The sequence below is a fragment of the Lissotriton helveticus genome, chromosome 12 (genome assembly GCF_964261635.1).
Source record: "Lissotriton helveticus chromosome 12, aLisHel1.1, whole genome shotgun sequence".
Classification (NCBI taxonomy): Eukaryota; Metazoa; Chordata; class Amphibia; order Caudata; family Salamandridae; genus Lissotriton; species Lissotriton helveticus.
This window is the reverse complement of record NC_136073.1, coordinates 545,464,870-545,484,738: the sequence shown is the minus strand read 5'-3', so window position 1 is coordinate 545,484,738 and position 19,869 is coordinate 545,464,870. Positions and strand designations below refer to the sequence as shown.

General features: G+C 41.8%; 1 protein-coding gene across 1 annotated transcript in view; it reads right to left on the bottom strand.

The window, feature by feature from the left end:
* The window catches only part of CMTM3 (CKLF like MARVEL transmembrane domain containing 3), a 100,667-nt gene that overhangs the window by 35,185 nt on the left and 45,613 nt on the right, over positions 1-19,869 (bottom strand). The window contains exon 2 of the mRNA XM_078669097.1: positions 2,559-2,714. Within this exon, the coding sequence (XP_078525223.1) occupies positions 2,559-2,714 (156 nt within the window). The remainder of the gene's footprint in view (positions 1-2,558; positions 2,715-19,869) is intronic.

The following is a 19,869-nucleotide window of genomic DNA, read 5'->3' as shown; positions in this document are numbered from 1 at the left end:
ACGAAATAGGAGTGACAAACACCGGGCATCAGGAATTTTACAGATGTTCCTGTGTCTTCGAAATTGGCCTTTTTGAATCCCTTTATGGGACTGAAATACAACCGAAATTAAGGATCTGCACAAAGAGATTTAGCTCTGCCCACAGCAGTAGAACGTAATGAAACACATGTTGGTTAAGGCTTTTGATTATCAGAATTTACTTTATTCGGTTTCTATTAGGAGAAAACCATAAAAGTATATACATGTCCTATAAATACATTCATCACAAATGATTCACAAATATTTAAAAACACAGTAGGTTACCAAAATAGCTTAACATTCAAAATGCATGTTAAAAGAATATACAACAAGAAGGTTAAAGTGCATCAGTCTTCGGTTATAGGTTAATTCTATGACGAATACAAAATTTTAAAAACTTAGCAACATTTAAAGCTAAAAAATCAGAGTCCAAGAGTTGGAGAACTGTGAAAGCGGGGCGGCATTGGCGTAATCCTAGGCTTTTTAGGATTGGAGCTAACCAAAGCTTTCTAGGTTCAATATAAAATTTACAAAAAAGGGTCAAGTGTATAAGAGAGTGGGGCGAGACACCATCACAGGGACAAAGGGATAGCAGCTTTGACCAGTCATTTACAGTTGCAAATGTGACTAATCGATGGAAAATGTTGAATCTAAACCGGGTCAACAAAAATCTGTCGTAGCTGCTTAATTTCCAGATTAAGTAAGGCTGAATAACCGGGGATGATTGGATCAGCAGAGAGTGCTGTGCCGAGATTTTATTTGCTTCAGAGGCCAATCGAAGGTCCGCTAAATGGCATAAGCACTGAGTTTTTAACGTCTTCCTTGAGAGCTCTGCTATTAGTGGGGGGTTATAATAGTATTTCTCTAAGCCCAGGTCATATAAAAACTTCTTAACATATCTAAGCCAGCCGATCTTTGTAGAGTTTTTGAGTGAAATGCAGTCCTTTAGGAGACTTTGAGTGAAAACTAACTTGGTTGATGACCAAAGGCGATGCCATAACAGCAGAAGGTTGAAGTACCCTGGGGAACAGCAAGGAGAAACCTCAGAAAACTGTTCTCCTCTTTTTGGAGGGATTCCGCCTGTACATAGCCCCATACTCCTGCTCCGTAGATAGCAGTGCTAATGCATTTTGCCTGGTAAATGCGGATCATCTTGACCGGAGGTCTTTTTCCTAGTCTCTGAGAAAAGTTTACTAAAGCCATAGTTGACTTTAAAAACAGCAATTTTCTGGCCTCTATAGCTTTTCTCCATGAGCCTTTCTCGTCTATTAAAACTTTAAGATAGGGGTAGGTAGTTGTATTTTCCACCCTGGAATTATTTATATAAGTGTCTCTCCCTTTTCTATGCTTTGGCCCAGAATTCATAGTGAATTTTTTTGTATGTTAATTTTTGAATCTAGAATAGACATAAATTAATTATATCTATTTAGTGAGCGTTGGAGTTCCAGAGGAGTGCGGGCAATAATCACTGCGTCATCCGCGTAGAGGAGAGCGGGGATCGGACGATTTTGAATTTGAGGTAGGTCCTGGCACCCCTCCAACATGGCTTCTTCTAGGCCACTAGTGTAGAGAGTAAAAAGGAAGGGAGCTAGGACGCAACCCTGTCTGACTTCCCGCTCAACCCTAAATGGGGCTGTTAACGCTCCTCCCACTCCAAATCTCACTCTGGCCGTAGCATTGAAGTATATTTCACGAAGAAAGTTTACTAATGGGGGATCGACACCCATTGCGGTTAAAATGCCCCAGAGAAGGTTGTCATCATTATGTGGTTTGGGGCAAACACTAGCTATCCAAAAGAACTGCTGGGTAAACAGGACCAACTCTTTACCTGAATAAGGAGTAAAAACTCCACAGTGAATCAAAAAAAGGTTCCCCAAACCCACCAAGAACACTTGGAAAGTTGTCCACGAATGCCATAACTTTTGGAACGATTCCGAACGCCGCAAATCTAAAAATTAGGAAATTCCACATTTATACTACCAGAAGGGTATACAGACACACGAAATAGGAGTGACAAACACCGGGCATCAGGAATTTTACAGATGTTCCTGTGTCTGAGATTGGCCTTTTTGAATCCCTTTATGGGACTGAAATACAACCGAAATTAAGGATCTGCACAAAGAGGTTTAACTCTGAAGAAGTCGCTGCCCACAGCAGTAGAACGCAACTAAACACGTGTTGGCTAAGGCTTTTGATTAGGTTTGACCACGAGAAGAACAATACATTGAATTACATGATCCAGCAGTGAACCAAGAATGTTCTTACACTGCTTTTGATACATTTTATATACTCTTAGCGTGTGCAAGGGATTGTTGGGGAATCACAAGATTCTATAAAACAGAAGTATCATGTCCTACAGCTCAATAACCTTTATGGGCATGATCTGTTCCCCTGACAGAAAAAGAACATTTATACAGTAAAATCCAGATGTTGTACATGTCTGACTTTTTCTTGCTTCTTTCTGCATATTAAATTTCATAAATATCTAGGAGGTTTGAAATATTAACTGTATGTCAGGTGAAGTTTCACAAATCACTTACCGCGACAGGCCAGTGAATCCCTTTAAACTTCTCGTTAAGTTTGGAAGAATATGCATAGAAGTAGATCACTGCCAGCAGTAACTCTATCAAGGGGACAGTCATGAACGCCACAGCATAGGATGCAACATAACAGATGAAAATAATGAATGACAGCACCTGGAAGGGAAAGTGTGAATTATTGACAGGGCAGACATCAACACAGAATCATTTCATAGCTATTACCTGCAATGCCCTCCAAGGCATACAGTTGCCTTTTTTACTGATTTTTTTTTGTTTCTTTTAACTAGAACAAGGAAAATGATCATATTATTACCAATGTAAAAACCTGTATGTTGCTTTGTACACAAACCTCATAATCTGTACGATTCAATAAACAGGAGTAAACCATGGCCGAGTCAGTCCAAAACACAGGTTGACAATGCGCATTGATAGACAAGCTAATCCTCCATTGAGAGTAACTCTGACGTAATAACGATTTGTTTGGTGCATCTTCTGGTCAACATCACAACATGAAGTTACATTGTCTAGCACACTGGAATCAGAAGTGATCAACAGGAAGAGAAAGAGGAAATACAGAAGACAGAACAGAGACAAGTAGCGGAGCGTTGGAAAAAGTTTCTCCTTTTGATCAGAGGTCCTGTGAACCTGTGGGTGAGTAGATCATAAAAGTTCATGTTTTGGAAGTCATTTCGAAGCTCTCTCGCAGAGTGGTCTGCATTATACATGTCTTCACGAATTAAGTCCTTCCTACTTACAGGAGAGGACAGAATTTAGCTTGTTGTGGTCCTCTATCTGGTCTAATCTGGGTGCAGACTTATGCAGACCCGATATTTGTGATAAATCAGATCAAAAATGGGCTAATAACACTTTTTATCAAATAGGATATTCCAACAGAGAGGCCCTTGAACTCTTGAACTTTACTGTAAAATCCCTGATTTTGATCAAAACACAGGAATGCATGGAACCATATTTAATCAATGTTCAAAATACTTAGGCCTGGCCAGGCAGCGTCTTGCACTGCGATTTTTAAAAATCTGTGTATTGTTTATTTACTAAAATAAAAAAAGCAGAAAACGCTCATAACTAGATACAGATTGCAATACAATCATCATTACATTTGCAGAAAGGTCATACATCAGGTAAGTTGTGCTATCATGCCACAAATGGTACATCAGTTACAGGTAATGAATCACATCAACAAATGGGAGTGGAAACAAACTTTTAAAAAACTGCAGAACCATGTAAAACATGAGGGGATCAGTAGGTGGTACTGTTGAGGAGACTGGCCTTAATGGGACTTAATGAGGGAGGGCGCGGGGACTTTACATTAGTGCAAGTGCGCCGTAATAATGTAATGTGTGCTTCAGGGGCGTGACAACGCTACTTGCTTATGCGCGGGGCATAAGTTGAGAAAAATGGGACTACCCGTGCAGGCATGCAGTGGGGTTATACCTTAGTTCGTAACAGTGGTGTGTGGGGAAGGGACGTGATTGGCAGCCAAACCAGGCATAAGTTATGAGCATAAGGCAAGGGGTGTGCCGATTCCGAACAGGGGTTGTGACGTGCCTTGTATGGGGGTAAAGTATCATTTCTAGAGAGGCCCTCGAACCTGGAGCCAAGCTTGTCCCAGTTCAATAACAGTGGGCATTTCTAGAGTCCTCTGGCGCCCTGGTGCCTGAGGGCCGCACTGTCAGATTCCACCCACAAAAGAGCTGAGCTGTACCCTTCAGTCAGAGATGGAGGGGCACTAGCCTTCCAGTGGCAGGTGATATAATGCATCACCAGCATCAGGGCCAAGTTCACAAAGTGGGTTAGATCTTTGTTTTTTAGAACTCTTAAATGTTACTAGTACGCACAACTCCCAACTACGTACCTAGGCTGACATGGTCAGTGGATCATCACATCTTAGGATCTACCCTTACAAGTCACAGAAGCACAATGTTAACATGCACCTGACACTTTATACGTTGTGTGCTTTTACTTTATTGACATGAAATGTAGCATTTAAACCAATTATTGGTATGTATTTACTGTAGAAACTAGAGACTCAAATGTGTGTAGTTTAGATTTTCGTCTGACTGTGAAGACCTGTAATTCTCATTCGCATTTATATTTGTTTCTAGTTATACTGCATTTATTAACATACATTCCATATGTAATCATGAACCCATTTATTCAGGTTGACATTTATTCTAGTTACATGTGCATATATAATCACATTTTCAAAAAATGCACATTTAACTACTTAACTAAAGTTAGCTTGAATAACGGCCTAAATTTTGAAATGTATTTTCACTTGCCTTGCATATTAGTAATTTTGCCGACGTGTTCCTAGAGAAAGGAGTAGTGTTGTATTATTAATAGTGAGCACTGAGAAGAGAAATCTTGGCAAGGATGTGGTGAACTAACTAGAAGAAGATTCCTATTTATTGCGTATCAGGAATGAGGAGATGCTCAAGGTTGCAGAGACTGTCTAATTAGTGGGATAGGAAAGTCGAAGGATGTTGCAGATACCTACCATGGGGAGGAGAAATAAATGGGTTTCTAGGGCCTGATGTAGGTAAATCTTATTTACCGACTCTAGAATACTGAATTTTACCGATTCTGTATTCTAGATTCGGTAAATAGGATGTAGTTAATAATTCGGTAATTTTTACCGAAACGGTATGATTCGGTAATTACCGTATCTGTATTTACCGATTCGGTAATTGCCATTGATTCCTATGGGCCTTGAGGCCCATAGGAATCAATGTCAATTACCGAATTGGTAAATACCGATTCGATAAAATTACCGAATTGTCAAGGGGGACAGAGTGTCACTTTGACACCCTGTTGCACCCCTGATTCTGGCTTGTGTGCCATGTGACACACATATTTCCCTTAGGGCATGTATGTGTGCCACATGGCACAGGTGTACATTCACAGATGTTCATGTACACAGGAATTCGTTATTTAGCACAAAATAGTATATATTCGTAAATAACAAATTCCTAAGGGCCTGTGGCACTGTTTTCAGTGCCACCTACATCTAGATTTACCGAATCGGTAAATATACCGATTCGGGATTTTACCAAATCGGTAAATTTACCGATTCGGTACATTTTAGGCCCCCTACATATCAAAAACCAAATACCGGTCGCTAACGGTGATGTGGATAAAAATAGGATTGTTCTTGAAACTTCTTGGTTTGCTTAGTTTCACACAGTTAGAGCTCAGATTCCGATCCTTTTTGACTTTGAGGGGTACTGGCCTCTCTGTTTTACTTGCAAGTGTGTAGCTTTATGCTAAGCACTTATTCTCTTTTTAGAAGACTTTCTGAGTTTTCACTATGCTGACACCTTTTTGCAATTCTGAATTCCTCTGAGACCTTACCCCAATGACTCATTTGCATCTTAAATTTAGAACTTGGGCTAGATTACTTTAGAATCTATTCATGTTGAGGAAGGAGGAGCGGAGTTAATTTAATGAAAACTAACTTCTATTTCTCAGTATCTTTATTGCTGTGACTGCGTTCATTGCATGTCTTAAGCTGCTGAATCTGAATATCTTCTGACGTTTCAGCTTGCCAGTCGTAACTCTGTATCTTTATAATATGTTCTTGATTTGATATATATATTGGATTCATATCAACCTGTAATAAGCCCACTTAACTTCATTTACCGATTCCTGTTCCTTTTTGTGTGGTCACATGGGCAACATGGAAGTTTAACTGTTTTATTAATGTTGACTCCCTTAGCCTATCCATCATCTAAAAAGATTAATCAGATGAGAAAACGTTAATCACATTTGTGCGTGCCTGCACCCGACAATTGCATTTTTAGCATGGCCCAGAAACCAGTCAGTGAGGGGCATTCCCAAAACATATGACACAGGTCTGTGCCCAGAGGCCCACACCTCGAGTAGGAGATATCTGCTTCTGGGAAAAATCATTGAGTTTCGGAGGGGACAAATACACTTGGTGTAAAAAAAAAAATCATTAACTTAAATATGGCTTTCCTGGACACGGTGGCAGTGAGGGCTATTATATGGTCCCGTTTCACATCATTGAACGCTCTGCACCATTCCACTTCACTGAACAGTGTCAAGGGGAGCATTGGGTATGTGCAAGTGCTTTTGTTATCAACTTGATTAAGTGATCCCTAGATCCCATGGTATGTAGTGTGGCGATACGATAATTATGTCACAAAACGTGAGTCAGTTCATTTTCAAGTCAGGAACTGGCTATGTTGGACTCCATACTGTTCAGCAAGCTCCTCAAAAGTGGATTTCTTGGAAGAGGTATGAAATGATGATATTCCGAGAAGAAGAGGGTAGATGAAGAATATTTATTGCGAGGTACAAATACAGGTCTAATCATGAAGCCTGGGTCGTAACCGTCTTCTCTGGAATCCGGAACCCAGCAGTGTTCCTGATTCCAGGTATGACATGACAACACCACACATTCCCTTTCGTAAAGAGAAATAAATAAACACTTTAAAACAACTTATAAAGAACAAAAATAAATAAACAAAATACAATTTGAACTCTGAAAAGAAAAACAGAAGCATGACTAATAAGAGAACAAATTGCATGATAAACAAATCGGATTACCTTTAAAGATGATAATCCTTATACCACACAGGAGTAAGACATTTCCTCTGTGCTCGTTGGACAGGAACAGAGTCGTCAGGAGCACAGGAAGACTTATTTTTAGGAACACTGTGAAGGGTTGTAGAACCAGAGAATTTCCTCCAATTGCCAGCACTGTTGGAAGACCTTAAGCAGGATGGAATTCCAGGCTCTGGGGACACTTCCTTAGGCCACAACCACCTTGGAATCTTTACCACTTTAGACATACTCCACACATTACCATCAGAGAGTTCAACAACCTGTCGACCAACACGCTTGACTATCAAAGGATCAGAATACCGTGACTCTCCAGACTTGACAAATCTACACTTCTTAACACGCACCCAATCATTGACACTGAACTGGGAAGAATCGCTACACAGAGAACGATCAACTTCAACGGCTCTTTCTGAACCAAGTATTCTCATCCAAGGTTGACTTATGTTGGATCCACTCCTCCTCCCTCTCATCTTCTCAAAAGGAGACAGATCACCCATACTCCTAGGTGTGTTTCTGTAGCACCACAGAACTTCACTAACGGTCTGTTTACAATCTCTACCATTATGTAAGGCTAATTGGAGACCCTCCTTAAACACCCTGATCCACCTCTCCACAATACCATTACTTTTGGGATAATAAACTGACACACGTTTATGTCTTATACCATGACGCTCCAAAAACTCCTTCATTTCTTGAGACACAAATTGCACACCGTTGTCAGTTGTAATAGACTCTGGAAAACTTTCTCTTTCAAACACTTCATTTAAAAACTTGATCACCGCACTAGATGTTATGCTCGAAACCATTTTTACCTCAGGCCATTGAGACAACTGATCTACCAAGATTATAGCATACATCGCATTCTTGTTGAACGACAAAGGACCAGCAATATCCAAAGATACACTTTCCCAAACCCGTGAAGGTCTAGAAATGGGAAAACGTTCATACGTAATATGCTTTTGAGACTTATCACTCAAACAGCAATCCATACAGTCTCTGACATGTCGTTCTATGCATTTATCCATCCCTGGCCACCAGAATTCACTTCTAATTCTCCTTTTCATAGATGTCATTCCAGGATGCCCCTCATGAGCCATTTCTAAAATCTTAGGCTGCAATTCACGAGGTACCACCAATTGCAGACCCCTAAACAATACTCCCTCAACCACAGACAACTCTTGAGCAACGTGAAAGAAAGGAAGAATATCATCAGACAATAAAACTTTGCGTGGCCATTGAGTTTTTACAAAATTACAAACATCACTAAAAATAGTCACTACAACATGCCAATTTCCATGCATCCTCATGAACACAACCTTTGGAAATTTCACAAATTGACACAACATTATCATCATCCTTGTCTTCTTCAACAATATTGTCATCAGGCACAGGCAATCTAGATAAGCAGTCAGCTAACACATTCCTAACACCAGGAATATACTCCACTTTAAAATGAAAATCTTGAAGCTTGTATTGCCATCTAGCAATCCTTGAAGTCGCTTTCCCACAACCTTTCGTAGTAAATAAATCCACTAAAGGACGATGGTCAGACCAGAGTTAAAAAATTGTACCGTACACATACTTGCGGAAATACTCTATACCCCACCAGCAAGCAAGAGCTTCCTTTTCTAAAGTAGAATATTTGCACTCAGCATCCCTTAAAGGTCTTGACGCAAAGCCAATAGTTACCATTTGACCCTTTTGACGCTGCATTAAAACTGCACCAATTCCCACATTACTTGCATCAGTGATGATAAATGAACAATGTGCAGTATTAAACGTTGCCAAAGCAGGTGCAGATGCAATGTTTTGCTTCAACAACATGAATTCTTTTTTGCAATTTTCATCCCAAAGAAATTGAACATTTTTTTTCATCAAATTTCTCATGCTTGCAGTTTTATCAGAGAACAGGGGAATGAATTTGGAGTAATATTCGGCAAGCCCCAAGAAAGACCTGAGCTGATCTTTATTCATAGGATCTGGAGCTAATTCAATGGCCCTGATTAAATTTAATTTAGGGGAAATGCCCTCCTTACTAATAGTATGTCCCAAATAATCAACAGACGACACAACAAATTTACATTTTTCTTTTGTGAGTGTGAGACCACTATCTTGCAAAACACATAATACCTTATACAGAATTTCAGAATGATCAGATGGATTAGATGCAAAGATCAAAATGTCATCCTGGAAGTACAAGACATTATCAAAATCCTTAAAAAGGTTGTGCATTACTCGTTGAAAGACAGAAGATGCTGATATTAGACCAAAAGGCATCCTTTTGTATCTGAAAGCACCTTCCGAAGTGATGAAAGACGTCAAATGCTTACTGTCCTTGTGTAATGCTATCTGGTGGTAAGCATTAGACAGGTCTAATGTAGAAAAAATGGATGCCCCCTTCAATTTTGTGAACATTTCATTAATATTAGGCAACGGATGTCTATCCAACCATACGTTCCCGTTTAAATCTCTCAAATCCACACAAAGTCTCACTTTGCCGTTGGGCTTGTGAGGGACTGGGGACAACCAAACAGAAGATTCTATCTCCTCAATGACATCTAAATCACATAACTTTTTGAGTTCAGACTTTACAGCATCTTTTAAATGTAAAGGGACATTCCTAACTTTATGGACTTTTGGTACAGCATTTTCCCAAAGAATGATTTTATGCTCAAAATTTTTTAAGAGACCTAATGCAGATGTAGAAAAAACAGAAGGAAACTTCTTTTCACACTCAGAACCAAGATCATTTTCTACATTCATGACCAGGTCTGAATAACCAAGCACTTGTTCAGGATGATTTGGATCCAATTTTATCATTAAGTCCCTCTGTTGAGGCCATCCCAATAAACAAGAGCCATCTTTTGCCACATAAACTTTGGAATTGATGGTTTTACCCTTGAAACTTAGGGATGTTGTAAAAAAACCAAGAATTTCAATGGGTTTCTTCCCATACCCAAGTAACTTTATATCAGGAGGAGATAATTTTAAACTCGGAAACTCTTTTACCCATTCCTCAGCAATGAGAGTATGTCTTGCTCCAGAGTCTGCCATAACACTGATATCCTTCCCCCCAATAACCATAGTGCAAAATGGGGAATCTTTAGCACACGCTTTAACTTCATACACTGCAAAAAGAAATTCTTCTTCTATGTAATCGTCATCAATTTCATTAACATGCTCATCAGAACTCCTTTTTTGAACAAAACCCTTACTTTTAAATTTGTTCTTATTTTTACACATTTTACTAAAATGACCTTTCAATCTGCAATATCTGCACACTTGTCCAATTGCCGGACATTTTCTGTCATTCGCTAGGTGTTCAGGACTACCACATTTGAAACATGCATATTCTCTCCTCTCTTGGACTGGTTGGTTTCTGTTCCTAATTGAAGTTCTTTCCTCAAAATTAGATTTTTTTACAATATTGACTTCAGCAATTTTTCTTTCCGCAAGTTCTTTCACACCCAGTTTCATGTTCTCAAAATGATGAGCAATATCTAACGCTTTGTCTAAAGTCAGATCTTCAGTGTCCAAAAGTTTTCCTTGAAGTTTGACATCAGCAACTTTGTGGACCATTTGATCACGCAACATTTGATCTTGAAAGGTTGAGTAATTGCACTTGGATGCTAAAATTCTCAAGTCATTCATAAATGAGTCGATAGATTCACTTGGTAATTGACCTCTACTCAAGAATTTATGACGGGAAACCACAACGTTAACTTTCTTTATATATTGTTTATCCAACTGTTTGATCGCTTCCTCGAATACATCTATCCCTTCTTCAGAAGATGTTACACTGCTTGAACTCAAAGGTAAATGACTTAAGACATGTCTTCCTTCAGCACCTAAACAGTGTTTTAATATAGCTAGTTTCCGTTTGTCGGTGTAGTCATCCCCACCAATAGCTTCAATGTAAGCATAAAAACCTTCTTTTCACCTTTTCCATTCAAGAATTGGTTCACCTGAACTTGGTAGAAAAGGAGGTGGAGCTGAAAAGCTTTCCATCTTGACCAACAAAAATTTAAAATAACAGTACAGTGTATAATGTTGAAGTTGTAATTTATTTTTGTTTATCTGTCGATCTGTTTATCTGTGATTGGCAGAGGTTATACCAAATACAAGGCTTTTTACCGACAATTGTTCGTTAAATCAGGTTCTCAATTGGTTTTCACTCAATCTTGTCCCAAAAGATGGCCGCCGTGCGTCAAAATGCGTGCATTCACGCCGTGACGTCACACGCATGTGCACAAGCTTGTTTTGGGGCCACTAGACTCGCGCAGACGTAACATTCGAAATGCGCAAAATGGTGAAAATTAAATATTTCACTCACAGATGGGCACAAAATTGTGGCGATTTCACCTGCACGTTTCTGCTACGGTCCATGACACAGCGCTGACAGCATTCAAGGCATTCAAGGACAGTTCGTGATCCTCTGCATAGCTCGACACACAACGATGCAGGTAGGGACTCCAGGCTCTTATCTTTTAAGTTCTTGCCCAATCGTCGCCAGTGAAATGATGATATTCCGAGAAGAAGAGGGTAGATGAAGAATATTTATTGCGAGGTACAAATACAGGTCTAATCATGAAGCCTGGGTCGTAACCGTCTTCTCTGGAATCCGGAACCCAGCAGTGTTCCTGATTCCAGGTATGACATGACAACACCACAAGGTACCCAAAAGTCTCTGTGCTGCTTGATAAGTATGGATGAACCTCACTAGTAGAATGGTTGTTGCATACAGGAGTGCTCATGCTGTAAGGCGCAGCATTCCACAATAACACTGGTAAGCGATCTGGAGCAGTCGAGGAGAGGGACAAGCAGAGTGACTTCCCAGACCAAAATGTTTGAATATCTTAGTAAGGAACCAGGGCTGCTGCGTTGGGTCTGTCTTCCAAGCTGTTGCTGAGGTCCAGCGGCACAGCCACTGGATCTGGGAGGCAAAGAAATAATGCTTAAAGTTCGGTACTCCTAAACTGCCCGCAGATGTGGGGCGGCAAAGCTTAGCCATTGTTAGCTGGCGTCAACCAAAATGCAAAACCAGATCACCCAGAACAGTGTTCAGGAATCTGAAAAAACCTGACAGTCAGATACAGCGGCAAGTTGGCAACATAATAGAGCAACGAGACAGCATGACCAGTTTCGAGAGGGCATTCTTGCCCATCACTGATGGCATCAACATCCTCCAAAAGAACCCTTGGCTTAGAAGGGCTGATACTGCATGTACTAGATTGCCATCAAGCAAGTCTTGATCACACTGATAAATGTGAATTCATAGGTAGTGGAAGGGCTGCTGCTGTCAGGGCAATGCGCTGCCACCCATGTCAAGCGTTATCTCTGAGACCAAAGGGGAGGGCAGGAAGAGGCAAGACTTCGCCCTGTAGACCCACAGGCCAGATACTGTTTGGAACATCTCAAGGCCAGTTGCCATTCCAGTGTTCGACCTTGTAGCATCTCTTTACTACAGCAGCATGTAGTCTTCCTAAAAGGAAAAAGCATGCCTTCTATCCCCAAGGGGGATGCCCCATGCTTCCCCACTGCCATATAGAAGGATGCTGATTGGGTCCACGGCCAAAGCAAAAAGTAAGAGGGAAAGCGGGCATCCCTGTCTGGTGACTCTGCAGAGTGCTATAGGGTCAGAAATGTAACATCAGATGTGAACCTGTGCTAATGAATGAGTGTAAAGTTGACAAATTTACTGTAGAGCATCTGCTCAAGCCTAATTTCCACAGAACTTCGAAGGGGTAAATGTAAATGTAAATGTAAATGTAAATGTCAAATGTAAATGTAAATGTCATGGTACTTATAGAGCGCACTGTCACCAGACGGTCACGTTGCGGTGTCGCCTATGCGGTTTCCTGGCGCTGATACTCATACCGCTATGGAACCCCTCCTGGCTTTCCCTGTGAAGTGTCCACTCCTGGGCACCCCCAGGGTGAAGCCAGGCATCCTTAGCGCTGTTGGGGCCGGTGTGGAGGCTAAGCAAGCTATTGCCCAGAGTTGCAGCGTGGGGCCCGTGATTAGAATAGGCACCGAGGCGAGAATTAACAGGTCCGAGGAAATTGAGCCCGAGACCCCGCCAAGGCGGGAATCGAACCCTGGTCCCTGGCCAGAACTCTGCATCAGGGTCTGCCGCTCTAACCATTCAGCGGTAACTGCAAACACAACAATGATGGACAGAATGTGGATCAATGTCACACATTCACCCCAGTCAAAAGATCTGGGCCCAAATCCATCGTTTTTCCACTCCACACCACCCTGGGTTAGACAATGGCGATATGCAAATCAGCGCTGACCCTGTTGACCCATGGGAACAGTCCAGTCCGAACTACAAAAGCCATGTCCTTCCCAGAACGGAAACAAGCATCCGAGGACCGGCCCGGTTTCGAGGTAACACCTCTCATCAGCCCGGCTAGCTTGATTCCAGTGGTGTGGAGTGTCTGGGACTCACGTCTGAGCATCCCCAGTACACTTAGAGCGGTAACTGCAAACACAACAATGATGTTGTTTTTGCTCTAACCATTGAGCCACACTCCTCCAAGGGGTAGCTCCAACTGAGAGAGTCGAAAGTCTTTTCCAAGTCAAAAACTAAAACGCTGATCTAGGGCAGGCCAACTGGGCAAACTCCATGAATCAGTATAGTCGCTGGATGTTCATGGATGAGTTTCTCCCTGGCACATTGCTGTTTGGATCAGGATAAATAAGCTGGGGGAGAAAGGTAATTGTACTGCTATGTTAAAGTCTCTGAGGGACTCCCACTTTCACGGCAGGCATGATGGAGTCTTGAACTTGAACTCATTATTCTTTTTCACCACCATCCAAGAAGAACACACTTTTCTAGATGGAGCTATTTAGTTCCACGAGGAACAGAACCATTTCTAGGCTTGTTAGAATTCCACTTTAGCTGATTTCATGCCCAATCTGTAGCCAGTGTAAAAAAACACAAGGCTTTCTTAGCAACATTAACAGACTACAATTTCATTTTCCTTTGCTTATTGTTTGTGCCTTAAAAAGCAAGCCAAGAATCATAGCTAATGTAAGGAGTTTGGATGTAGCACAATGTAATGTTGCACCTATGCAACTTTGTCTTAAATTGCTCAAGCTTATGTTCTGCAATCTTTAGTCTACACAGATTCAGGAATATACACAGACTTGGTTGGCTTGGCCTTGCATTGTGAGCCCTTGTGTCACCCCATGTAAGTTCTATTTCTATCTGCAGTATGCACAGTACACTTGTTCAGCACTGAGCCTAGTAAACTGTTACTTTTTATCCTCACTGGTTGCTGGACTGATATTACTTCTTGCAATTCCATCATATTTTATAATACTAATAGGCTAAGGGAGAAGCAGGTGGAGTGACGCTCCTCTTCCAATATAGCCTTATAGCCTGCCGTAATGGGCTATACCGGCCATTAAAGGTCCACTCCAGTGTTCGGCTCAGGCTTTTAACAAGGGAACGGGACTTTAATGCCGATATAGCCCAGCTACGGAGTGCTATAAGGCTATTAGAACATTTTGCCACTAGAGGGCAACAGCTGTGAACAAAAGCATTGAAATGTTGGAGCTCCAGGCTTCTACGGGCCATTAGAAGCTCAAAGCACTCCCTTGTTCTCTATGGAGCTCCCAACACTTCACTGTTCTAATAGGACTTAAAAACTAAAAATTCATGACGTTAATATGGATGCTGTATGATATGAGGTTGTGGTCACAACATTATGCTCTGCTTCTACCGCTGCCATGCTTAGTATAGCCATGGTTTTAATTGTGTAATTCATAGATTTAGCATGAGGAATATCAAGATCCAGTTACTAAATTTCTTGGGATGTCAATCTACAAGTTGGGGATAAAGAAGACAAAGTGGCATCTGCGGTAACCAACCATTTAACAAGCGTTGATTATAGTCCACATGTCCATACCTGCACCCATATTATGTGTCATCTACTAGGTGATCACGCATGAAGTCTCTTTTTTGATTGCGTATGTATTCCTTTGAAATTAATTCATCATGGTGCCTTATTTCATGCAGCTAAAAAGCTGACACTCCCCTAGATACAAAGGTTTCTCTCTAGAGACAGAAATAAACTCTCCACAGAGTCTTGTAACTCCTTAGTGAATGACAAGGTGGCTACTCTGCCCATCATTACCCCCCTGATGGACTCTGAGAACAGTTTGACATTTGATCAGCTAGAACTACTTGAGATTTCTGTCAATAAGACACTGGGAGTCTCCTTTAACCCCACTGCTTCCATGAAGTCACTGGTCAATGCTGTTGTCAGTACTTGACTAGATTACCTGAAATGACTAGGATTCCTTACTCAATAACTTTCTCATACAACACCTACGGCAACGCAAGCCACTGTTGAAGACAACAAGTCTCTTTTCTAATGATCCCATAGGGGTTTGTTTCTATATCTAGTCACAGCCAGAGCTTTTGTCATGAACATGAAGAACAACAAAATATAAAGAGAGCAGTTTTGGGTCCACCCCCTTCAGCCATTGGTTATTTAAGGTCTCAAGCTACTGATGCATCTTTAAGAAAAGTGTCCTTTGGGTTGGGACACAGAAGAACTTCCCTTTCGGAAGCCTCCAATTCTTGTACTGTTGCATTAATTGTATCAGTCTGATGCCATTGGACTGTACATACTGTGATAAGCTATTGCACTGCAATGGGAGGCCACTGGTATTGATACTTGGTTTGATTTGATTTGTGTGTTCTAGAACAAGGTTTGATACTGTGGGTCACCGCCTCGTGGATGATGATGAAAACTGAAAAGACAACCTGTTTGCTTATGTTCATTGGTTTGTCAGTTGTGAGCACCTTCTACACCCTGCTTTATTCATAATAGTATCTCTTTATTTAGACGGTCATTCTTTATGTGGAAAGTGGCATTTGTGTCCTTGACTTGTACTTCAATTTGAAAATCTATCCTATTTTTGTGTTTCTCCCTCCTAATAACATCTTCCCATTAGGCAAGAACTTGACACAGTACTTCCATTAACAGTGGCTCCCACATCAGGGGATGTGAATGCTGTTGGCACCGACATTTGGAAAGTCTTTGTGGACACCACAGCAGCGGCTTATTTTGCACTGCCGTCAAGATCACTTTACAACGTAACCACCAAGAACACAACACATGCATCTGAGGAAAATAAACTAAATAGTAGAAGGGGCATTTGACTTTTATGCTAACAGTTGGAAATAGTGTATTAGTGCACCCGAAAGATGCAGCAGAAAGGAACTGCTCTGTTCATCATGTTTTTCCACTATCATGCCTTAAGAAGTTGAGACATTCCTTTCATTTTGTGATTGCTTTAAAGTTAAAGTTGTGCTGTTATCTTTTCTTCTCATCCCATTCATAACCACTGCTTATGAAATGGTTCCTATACTTTGTACATGTGAAAAACTAAATGGAATTGATCTAAAAGAAACTATGAGATTAAATGGACAATTCTGGAGTCATCATGTGCCTCATTGGAACACTCTCCTTGAGGTATAACCCATAAAACACACTACCACCTTCACGACTACATCAGCAACTCCGCAATGAGCATCAATGACGTACGGATTCTGGAACGGCCAATGTGCACCAACACATAGTAAGTCCTTGACCAGAAAAGAACTGAATAGGCTGATTTGTTACCTAGGCAAAGCTGCTTTTTTCGGGACCCAACCACTAGTTGGCGGAATGATGCACATCATGTAAATCCAGAAAAGATTTACGCCGCAGAATCATGCGTCTAAATTTCTTTTCAGTTCCAGTAGAGAAATATTTATGTTCTCAAGGGTCTAGCTTGGGTCAAACATATAACTAAGGAAAACAAATAAGTAATAGTTAGAATAACAGACAATGAGTGAAAAAAATGGTCTAATTGTTTTACTTTTCACAACTGTGGTCAAAATAAAGATGGATTTTGTTTACACTTTTGTAAGACTGAATGTTTGAAAAAGAGATTTTAATGTGATACAGGGTTTATATTTGTGCCTGCGTTGTAATCCTGGCTTCTCCATTTCACCTCATTGTTTGATTCACTTTATCCGCATGTACCACGGTTCCCATATAGGAAACATATGTAGCCTCATCACAAATCAATTTGCACATGTAACTTTTACGTTCTTGCACATAAATCTTTTTTAAAGTGCAAAACCAATTTTGAACATTTGCACTCCTAAAAAGATTTATTCACACCAAGTCCGATTCACAAAGGGCCTCCTCACTTGTGGCGGGGGGCCCGAACTCCTGCGGGAACTTGGCAAAGCTATCACAAGTGTGGGCCCCTCATCACACTTGCGGGGCCCCCGCCATGAGTGACCATAGTGTATTCTGTATGACTAAACAGCCTTTTGTAGGTTGGGAGGGGATGTTCTAGGAAATTTGTGAACACCCACAAACGTAGGTTTGTGAGCATTCACAACTCATTTTCTGACTCTTCCTACTGTAGGAAAGTGCCCTTTTTGTATGGTCCCTCCAAACACATTTTTTGCTCCAATTTTGATGATTATGATTCTGAAAGTGTACTAGAGCCTGCTGCCCAGGCATCAGGGACAGTGCTGTCTCCCTTAAACTGATGTGTGTGAATTGGCATCCCCAATTGACTAGGACTTTACCCCCTTATAAGTTCCTATTATATTATATGGTACCAGTGGGACTCGGGCATGGGTGTTAAAGGGGACACCAGGGCCTGAAGCACTGTTTATGCCACCCTGAGTGACCCAAGTAAACTGATGACAGCAGTCCTGCCATTGCAGACTGCAGGAGCAGTGGAAACTGCTCAAACTCGACTTTGCCCTCACCATGTGTGGCAAAGTAAATGCACATATACGCCAGTCACCCCTAAGGAAGGCTGTAAGAGACTATGGTGGAAGTATAAGAGGATGGGTTTGTGTAGCATAGGCAACTTTTATTTTATGTGTGATGTATAGAAAATAAATGAGGCGGAAATTGCTTCTCCTGGGTTGATGATGGGTTAATTTTCTGGTCTTTCTCTTTCTTAGATCTTCGGAGAGTGGTGTGGGACCCATAATCTTGGGGAAAGAAAAACAGCAGTAAGTATGTACATGGGGTGAAGATGACAATAACCTATCACCATACACTTTTGTGCTAGAAGGGGAAATAAGGTGAAAAAGCCACAAAATAATAAATGGGAGAAAAGGGCGGATGACCTCTCCGTCTTTTTCACAAATCCTATAGCCCCTATCAGGCTTATGGTGTTAGTCTTGATGCACTCAGGGTTGTGGTTTTATGGGACAAGGGTTGTTTTTTTAGCATCCTTGTGTTTGTGATATTTGCAATGTAATCCGAGTTAGTCTCTTGAAAAAGACTTTAGGCAATCCACTTTTCTCAGCAGTTTAGTGATGCTCAGTGGCTTCTGGGAGATGAAGTGCAAATTAAATATCATGCGTGAAAAACCCACAGTGAAAACAACCACAAACCCCTGCAACCCCTCCTCCCTCCTTCTACCTAACAACAATCCCAGCCTCTGGTGCCTCGGTACTCACCCGCTACGCCGCAACTCTCCTGAGTTGTGGCAGATCTCCAGCCTCCTCCGGGCAGACCACCAGTCTTCGCACCAGGTCTCCTCTCTCCTCTTCCTTGTAGGCCGGGACAGTTAGGCTTCTGCTATCTCTGTTGACGTTTTCTCCTTGAGGACAGCGTCCTCCTGCTGCATCCTGCTCCGCTAATGACTTCCGGTGCTCTGACACATCAGGCTAGCACAGTTCTCTCCAAGGTCTGATCCGTTCTTCATGCCGTCAGTCCTCTCATGCTTCCGGCTTGCTCTCCCTTCCAGGTCTGTTATCTCCTTTTTGTCCCGCATGTTTCCTTGGGACTTGTCCCTCCATGCGGTGGCCTGCCTTCCTGTTTAAATTGACAGCTGTTCTTTAGAGCCCTTGTTGCTGTTGAGTTTAGTGTTTTAACCCTTTCTTTTCTTTTTTATAGGGTTGCAGACATCGATGGATCTCACTGTGAGTACGGCGTGGCAGACTGCAGGTAAGGGGAGGGTAAAAGGGGCCTGACCTCTCACAAAGGCCTCCTGAGCCGAGGAGGCTGCGTGTCTTATATCAAAGGTGTGGACACGTAAGTGCAAGCTTATATGTTCCTATAGTGGCCTTTACCATTACAGGCTACTATACATGATACAGTCCATAGGATAACATGGACAGGCACCCGGGCAAATCTGAGGTTGGCAGCTCCATTATGGTACTGCTTAAATATGTCCTGTTTGGTATCAAACAACGTGCCTCCTCCCCCCGGACATGCATCTTGTGTCAAGGACGATATGGCATTCACCCAGGTGGCTATCTTAGAGGTTGCCCAGCCTTTCTGTGTTCTGGCTGACAGTTCGCACTTGCAGCAGCTAAGACAGGAATCTAACCCCCTGTCATGAGGTGTGATTTCTCTCATGAGTCATAAACCATGGCCTGGACCGGAAGAAGGACCCTCCTCCCTCCCTGACAGAATAGCTAGTGAAGTGGCACATCAAGGCATGAGCTTCAAAGGCTGCACCACCTGTAATAAGCAACCAAGCTACCTCCCAAATGAGGAACCACCCCCTCCCCCTAGGCACCTTTCAACCCGACAGGCAGGAAAATTAGGCATTCAGGAGGTGTACACCCCAGAAGGCTAGCCACACCTCTAGTGTGGGATACCTGGTCTGCCCCACGAAGGAAGACTTCTGCCACTTGAAAGTGGTATTGAGGGTTCTG